Below are 7,765 nucleotides of genomic sequence, written 5' to 3' on the forward strand. Positions count from 1 at the left end.
TGTTTTAAAAAAATTCACGTTTAACGAAGAAATGAACAAGTATTTACTGAAGTAGTAATTCGAAACACGAAACAAACCTAAACAAACTGAATGCATGTTTAAGAGTAAGTCCACCAGTATGCTAGTAACTTCCTTATAAATATTATAAAATATTGACTCTTACCAAGTTAAAACATGATTTTATATTTCAACTCCAAGAATAATTCCTAAGCTCATCCCTTATTATTATTATAATAATAAACTTGGACAAAAAGTAGAAGAAATAGAGACAAAAAAGTAAAAGAAAGAGTGAGAAACAAATTTTTTATTAATAAAAGTGATATAAAGGAGGGCTAGTAGTTCTTTAAAAATAATGTACGAAGGTGATATTTTAGTGATTTAAGCAACTACTAAGATACTGTTGGAGCATAAATTTATGTCAAATTGATTATAATTGGACTTAAGAGTTTGTATAACTAAATTGTTGGACTTGCTCTAAGAAACGAGTTGTGCAAGTATAACTGAATGTTGAGGTTGGATAAATGTACGGACTGTAGCAGCGTGTGTCACTAGTATTTTACAGTTTTGGTTTACGTGTTCCGTTGGTTATCCAACCCCTTCATCTTCATGGCTACCTAAAATAATACAACTAGTCTACTACAGTTCTATTTCTGTACACATTTCTCTGAAACCTACATTTATCCACCCATTTAAAAGTTGCAAATTTTATTAACCCGATGCAGAAAGTGTGCGCAGGATAAGAGCATGCACACACTTTCCAGTTATCAACCACCCCCTCCACAAAAGTTAAGAAACTAAACAGCAATTTCCTTTTTTTTTAATGAAGATGAGACGGCAATGGAGAGCTGATGAAATACTTGCAAAAAGAGAAAAGGTGATACTTTTTGGTTGCATGAATATTTGTATTTTGTTAAATGAAATATCTATAATCTTATTTTTCTCACACTTCTCTTTACTCTGTAAATAAGTAAAAACAATAGGAATGTTAGAGTAAATTATTATGGGGGCAGTAGTACTAATAAAAAAAGCAAAGCAGGGTACATAATTAGACTACTCAATGCTTTGATCCGCGTGCTTTGATGCAATTTCTGCCCCCCTTTTCTCTTTTGCCTGTGATATTGGGTTTTTGATGAACTTGGTGAAATGTCCCAGCCCCACTAAGATTTCCTCCTCTTTTTCCAGGTTTCTAAATTTTGAGCTCTCTCTCTCTCTCTCTCCAGTAGAGTCCCTTCATATATTCTTCAAGTGTTTCGTTTCATTTCATCAAACTTGTTTCTTATGCAGGTTCCTTGAAGAGGGGTTTGGTCTACTTTGTGTTCTTGGATGTAAAGGTGCAGCCTTTTGATTTTTAAGGGTGTGGATTGTGATTTTTTGGTTTATTCATGAGTTGCACAGAAGATATTCACAAGCCAGGTGGGTTGATCAATGGTGCACAAACACTCCTTGAGGAAATTAAACAATTAAAAGAAATGCAGGATCATTCAGGTGTCTTTGTTTTTCTTGTGGTACCAATTTTAGTATGCTAAATTTTAATTACAAAATTGTCTTAAAATGAACTTATCTGATCAAATTTTACAGTTAAGAAGACAATAAATTCAGAGCTTTGGCATGCTTGTGCTGGCCCTCTGGTGTGCCTACCTCAGGTTGGGAGTCTAGTGTATTACTTTCCACAAGGGCACAGTGAACAGGTTTGGTTTCTTGTTGTAACATATTTATGTTCAAATATCTATTGTTTATTCAGGCCAATGCCTTTTCTGGTACATCATTGATGTTTTTCAATATATTAGCTTATTATGTATAGGCAAGGGGGTAAAGATTCTAACCCTGAAAATGTTAGGATTCGAAAACTGTAAGGGCAGGGAAATTGCTTGCCTAAAAATTTGAACGATTAATCCAACAAATTTCATGTAAAAGCGTGAATATCATCAAACACAAAACATTCACAATAATGAGCAACAATTTCTAGGATATCATGGTTCTAAATCAATCCAGATTAAGTGTAGGGTATCCGTTTTCTGGACTTGTGTTGTTATGCCTTGTGCAACTATAAGCAAGGTTCAATTGTTTGGTTCTTCAATGTGCTAAAAAGTTCTGCATATTCCCTTTAAACTTTGTTAAAGAAATGGAAGTATAGGTAAACTGTTAAAGGGTTATATCTTTGTATATGAAGATTATATCGATCCTGCAATACAAAAATCAGGTGATCACAATATATTTTACAAATTATACTTACTGTAACTTCGCAACTAATCTCTTTTTCGTGTTGTCAAATCAAACTCGCCGTTGGAGTGAATTTTCCTACCAAGTTCTACAATTTTTTGCACAACCTTTTATATTGTTGGAGCTACCATCCAAACTTTAAAAGAGCACTGTATGCTCCTTTTAAAATTGTATTGAGGTGTGAATTTTTCCAACAGGTAGCAATTTCAACAAATCGGGCAGCAACTTCACAAATACCGAACTATCCAAATTTACCATCTCAATTGTTGTGCCAAGTTCACAGCGTTACTCTGCATGTATGTTACCTCTGCATTATTATAAATATAGATTACTAATGTATTGTAACAAACATTGTAGACATGTAAACTGTACTAAAGTTATTCATGATTTTGAAAAAACGTTCCTCTCTTCTGATTTTTCTGATAGTCAGACAAAGATACGGATGAAATCTATGCTCAAATGAGCCTTCAACCTGTGAACTCTGTAAGTTAATATTTTAAGCAAATCTGATCTAGTGGATTATTAATATCTATGTGTTAATACTGTAGCCTGCGGGACCAACATTTTACACGGCTAAACTCTGCTGCTGACTCTAAATTAATACTCCTATAAATCAGGAAAAAGATGTCTTCCCTATACCAGATCTTGGTCTCAAGACCAATAAACATCCAAGTGAATTTTTCTGCAAAACTCTTACTGCTAGTGATACAAGCACACACGGTGGATTTTCAGTGCCACGTAGGGCAGCAGAAAAGCTTTTTCCTCAATTGGTAAGCCTCCTAAACTCCCTCTATTTAAAGATACTACTTCACTAGTCATAGTCATAGTCTTGAGAAAGAGACACAGAAAGGGCATCAAGTATCTTTATGACTTCATCTGTTGAGAGATGTTTTTCAAGATTTGTACCAGTTAGAAAGACCCGCGGGGAGAGTAGTGGTAGGAAGATGGTCCTTTACAGACATATAAATTCGCCCCATCCGAAAATATTAATAAAGAGTAGAGATACAGGTCTTCTATTTTTTTCTCAATTTGTTTCAGGACTTCTCAATGCAGCCTCCGACTCAAGAGCTTGTTGTTCGCGACTTGCATAATAATACCTGGACATTTCGCCATATATACCGCGGTGAGATGCTTAAAAGTTTTGTTAGATTATATTTTCTTTGTTAAGCTGTCTATAATTGTTCTTTTCTGGTTCACTCGATAATGCGCCTGAGGGTTTGTATCATCTAACACCAAACTAAGTGATGTTAACTAAAGGCATAAATCTATGTTATTTTCTTAGTCAGCCTCCATTCGGACCTGTCTCACAATTTGTCTCGTGCTACATGCTTATTACTATTTGTGTAGGGCAGCCGAAGCGTCACCTCCTTACAACTGGTTGGAGCATGTTTGTTGGGGCTAAAAGACTCAAAGCAGGAGATGCTGTCCTTTTTATCAGGCACTGCTTTTACATGTTCTCCTCTAGCGTGCATATTTCTATTATACAGTATTGCTCAACAAAGTTTACTTGCGCAGTTCATCTGAAACATAGTAATCATTCCCAAACAACACTAATTTCGTAGTGAGGAGATATTTTACAGCGCACTTAAATAAACTAAATAATTTTAAGTAGCACTTAATATAGCACCTGAAATATGAAATGAAAGCCACAATTTCGCGAAATCTGTCCCAGTATATATTACCGATCGGCAGTCAGCATAAATTTTTCCATAATGTGGCAGGGATGAAAAGTCACAACTATTGTTAGGAGTGAGGCGTGCAAAGCGTCAGCAAACAGCTCTGCCGTCATCTGTTCTGTCTGCTGATAGCATGCACATTGGGGTTCTTGCTGCTGCTGCTCATTCTGCAGCTAATCGAAGTCCGTTCACCATATTTTATAATCCGAGGTATATAGAGACATTTGGAATAGTTTTGGCAACATTAAAATGTTTTTAATGTAATTATGTGCATGCATTATGTAGAGCATGTCCTTCTGAGTTTGTTATTCCTTTGGCGAAGTATCGGAAATCTGTCTACGGCTCCCAGCTCTCCGTTGGTATGAGGTTCGGGATGATGTTCGAGACCGAGGATTCCAATAAGCGGAGGTAATATCAATCGAAATTCTCATACCAAATTCAGCTTCAAGTGTGTTTTGAATGGTGCACACGTTCTTTTGTTTTGCTGCATACACCATTAGTTTGACACGAGAAGCAATCCAGCAAATTACAATATATTTAACACGAGAAGCAAGCCAGCAAATTAAATTCGTAGAATTTGGAAATTTTAAAAATATGCAGTGACTTACACTTTAAAATTTGCTCAGCTTTAAAAGTATGTAAACTTATCTCTAGTCTCGTAACCCATCTCTTGGTAGCCTAGTGGGTGCCTCCCTCTTTAATCGGTATCAAGAGATTTGAAGTTCTAGTCTTGTGATATTAAAGCTTATAACTTTTTTACTTAATAGGAAGTGGAGGAGTAATTTTTTTTCATTACTAATTTGTGCAGATATATGGGCACAATTGTCAGCATGTCTGATTTAGATTCAATTAGGTGGCCAGGGTCCAAGTGGCGTAATCTTGAGGTGAACCCGCACTTTTAGCAAGTAAACATTTACATTGGAGATTAACATCCAAGTATGATCTTAGACGTACAATTTTTTGTCATTATAATATACTCCAATGTAATTTTCACATTTTAATATCAGGTGGAGTGGGATGAGCCTGTATGTGGTGATAAGCAGAACAGAGTGAGTCCATGGGAAATTGAGACTCCTGAAAGTCTGTTCATATTTCCTTCTCTGACATCAAGTCTCAAGCGGCCATTTCAGTCTGCTTTTTTTGGTAAAGTTTTCATCAGTTTCTGTTGCTTTTTTAATGGTTTTCACTTCCAAATATTTCAATGGAATGTATCTGGTTTAATAGGGGCAGAAAATAACTGGGAGATGGTAAACAGACCGATGATTGGGGTCCCTGAAAGTTTGCACGAGGACTTTCCAAAACTTCCTATTTCAAGCCTGTGGTCAGAACAACTGATCAGGATGCCCATAAAACCTCAAGCTGTTAATCATCCAGGATCACTTCTATCAAGTGCGCATGACTGTACTAATAATGAAACTCCTCTACAACGAACCAACAACTCGACGCAGGCAACACCTGATCGGAATACACAAGCTCCAGTTACAGAACATATGTTGACACAGGCAGTAAACTGTTGGCAGTTTCACCGTATCCAACCTGATGCCATAGACCCAACCTCATTAAATCTGAATTTACAGAAAAATTTACAGCCTCAAATATTAAGCAAGACACAAGCACCACATAGTAGTGAAATGATAAAACCAACAATTGCTATCTCACCAGAACGGTTAAATAAATTTACTTCTGGGGGGCAGTATGAGGAAGAAAATCTGGCGGCAAGGCCTATCAACTCTATTCTTATAAATGAACCGACGCACCCTGAAAAGAATGAGTTTCAGTCAAATTCATGGTTCATGCGATCACAGCTGGATGTAAATTCTTTTCGGTCTTCACAAATTGAAGCTGCTAATATTAATGCTCTACTTCCGCATCTTAATAATACTATATGGAAGTCAAACCCTTCTGCATGTCAATCCTTTGCTGGATGTATTATATCTCCAGCATCTGATGGAATTAATCCTATTTTACCTTCAGCGGGCCAAGAACTATGCCACCATCAGATGAATAATACAGAGTCTTTGTCCGAAGAAATCGAATTTCAGACATCATGTCAGCAAGACTTATGTAAACCGCATCCTCTATTTAGCACATGTAATTTGAAGAATATTTCAGAAGACAGCACTGGTCAGAGTGATTTATACAGTTGTCTAAACTTTGATAGTAGTACTGGTGGAAGCACTGTAGCAGGTCCTTCTGTTTCTGGCACTGCGATAGAGGAGTTTTGCTCATTCGAGGATGTAAATTTTCCAAACCCATCAGCTTATCTTGTCGGAAACTTTTTTTCAACCCAAGATATGCAGTTGCAAGTGACATCAGCCAGCCTAGCAGAATCACAGGCGTTCTCGCTGCAAGAATTCCCTGACAGCTCAGGTGGTGCATCTTCAAGCAATGGGGAATTTGATGACAGCAATCTCTTGAAGAACAACTCGTGGCAGCAAGTCACTCCACGGGTGCGAACATACACAAAGGTAGGAATTCTAAGTTTAGCACTTAGTATTCCAGTTGAGTTACACTGGCTTATTTGTAATGACCAAGTAATCTGCTATTTTTTAATGGTTGTAGGTAGTTCCATTTCTTAATTTGATTTCTCTATCTCTTCATTTCTATTAATATAAACAGATTCAGAAGGCCGGATCTGTTGGAAGGTCAATTGATGTGTCAAGTTTCAGGAATTATGATGAACTTTGTCGTGAAATAGAATGCATGTTTGGACTTGGTGGGCTCCTCTGCGACTCTGAAGGTTCTGGTTGGAAACTAGTATATGTAGATTATGAGAACGACGTTCTTCTTGTTGGAGATGATCCTTGGAAGTAAGTTACAATAGTTTCAATAATATGAAGGGAACTACATAAGTTATATATACCGAGTGGAGGAATAATCACCTTTAACTTAGTTTTTCCTCTTTAGGAGTTGTCATATTTATTTTTTAATCGTATATGCAGGGAGTTTGTAGGCTGCGTTCGCTGCATCAGAATTCTATCACCTTCTGAAGTTCAACAGATGGGTGAAGAAGGAATGCAGCTTCTCAACAGTACAGCAGCACAATGTATCAATGGATCTGAAGGTGGTCATGCCTGAAATGAAATTTGCTGATTTCTTGCAGCTGCAGTTCAGCACTTCAGCCTGATTTTACACTTAATAGCCTGCATCATGAATTTGCATTATGCATTTCATTGAAGATAAGATCAGTCGTTAGTTTATCTTTGCTTGATACACCTCATTAACTAGTATAAGACAATCTTTGGTGTAACTATGAATCTCAACAAGGTGTCTTGTCAGTTTAATATTAGATCTATGTAAGTTTGTGATGAGTAGAGTTTCAATGTAATGCAACACAGTGAATTCATGTTTGTCAGATTATCAGTGATGCTCTAATGGCAACATTTGAGTCATTTGACCCACTGTCGAGGCTCTAATGGTAGATAGTGCAAAATTAAAGTACACATAACATAATATCATGTAATGGCCCTCCAGCAACAAAGAGGAAATCTCAGGTTATGCTGGTTATCTTCTCTTACAATCATGTCTTTAAGAGAAAATGGGAATATTAGATCAGCCACCTCCGGTCCACTGCGTCGAAGTGTACATGCATACACCTATTTACACACATATACCGAGCTATGAACGTAGCCGAATCGAAGAAAAAGCGGAGTGCATATATACACACATAGGCTATGAACACAGAAACAAACCAATATGTGTATTTGTGTGTGAGCAAAATGAACAAACAAAGTAACAGAAAAAGAGGAGAGAAAGATATAATCCGAGTCTAGTACATAACCGTCTCCTTAAAATTTGTTAGCCCTCACCGTCGTCTGCGAGCGAAAAGCCTCCCAGGATAAAATGGATTGCAGTGATGTAGAACAGCA

At 36.9% G+C, this 7,765-nt stretch overlaps 1 protein-coding gene across 4 annotated transcripts; it reads left to right on the forward strand.

The window, feature by feature from the left end:
- Nucleotides 1-651: 651 nt before the first annotated feature.
- Nucleotides 652-7,246, forward strand: LOC141721185 (auxin response factor 5-like). Of its 4 annotated transcripts, none has more exons than XM_074523961.1 (16): nucleotides 652-874; nucleotides 1,037-1,182; nucleotides 1,285-1,485; nucleotides 1,579-1,688; nucleotides 2,418-2,516; nucleotides 2,647-2,703; nucleotides 2,838-2,990; nucleotides 3,274-3,343; nucleotides 3,568-3,658; nucleotides 3,942-4,106; nucleotides 4,182-4,304; nucleotides 4,705-4,780; nucleotides 4,904-5,039; nucleotides 5,121-6,364; nucleotides 6,516-6,706; nucleotides 6,839-7,246. In XM_074523961.1, the coding sequence occupies exons 3-16, from the start codon at nucleotides 1,383-1,385 to the stop codon at nucleotides 6,972-6,974; spliced, it is 2,754 nt and encodes a 917-aa protein (XP_074380062.1). In that variant the 5' UTR covers nucleotides 652-874; nucleotides 1,037-1,182; nucleotides 1,285-1,382; the 3' UTR covers nucleotides 6,975-7,246. The 4 variants fall into 4 exon arrangements, with proteins under 4 accessions (XP_074380062.1, XP_074380060.1, XP_074380063.1 ...); XM_074523959.1 differs by having other exon boundaries at nucleotides 653-874; nucleotides 3,259-3,343; XM_074523962.1 differs by lacking the exons at nucleotides 652-874; nucleotides 1,037-1,182; nucleotides 1,285-1,485; nucleotides 1,579-1,688 and having other exon boundaries at nucleotides 2,436-2,516; nucleotides 3,259-3,343; nucleotides 3,573-3,658.
- Nucleotides 7,247-7,765: the final 519 nt, after the last annotated feature.

The sequence above is a fragment of the Apium graveolens genome, chromosome 4 (assembly GCF_009905375.1).
Source record: "Apium graveolens cultivar Ventura chromosome 4, ASM990537v1, whole genome shotgun sequence".
NCBI classification, from domain to species: domain Eukaryota; kingdom Viridiplantae; phylum Streptophyta; class Magnoliopsida; order Apiales; family Apiaceae; genus Apium; species Apium graveolens.

What these genes read in the sequence shown, in the direction of transcription:
- LOC141721185 (XM_074523959.1), top strand. Translation starts at nt 1,383, where the DNA reads ATGAGTTGCACAGAAGATATTCACAAGCCAGGTGGGTTGATCAATGGT. An exon ending in AGAAATGCAGGATCATTCAG is followed by an intron (nt 1,486 to 1,578) that starts GTGTCTTTGTTT and finishes CAAATTTTACAG; the next exon opens with TTAAGAAGACAATAAATTCA. An exon ending in GATGCTGTCCTTTTTATCAG is followed by an intron (nt 3,659 to 3,941) that starts GCACTGCTTTTA and finishes ATAATGTGGCAG; the next exon opens with GGATGAAAAGTCACAACTAT.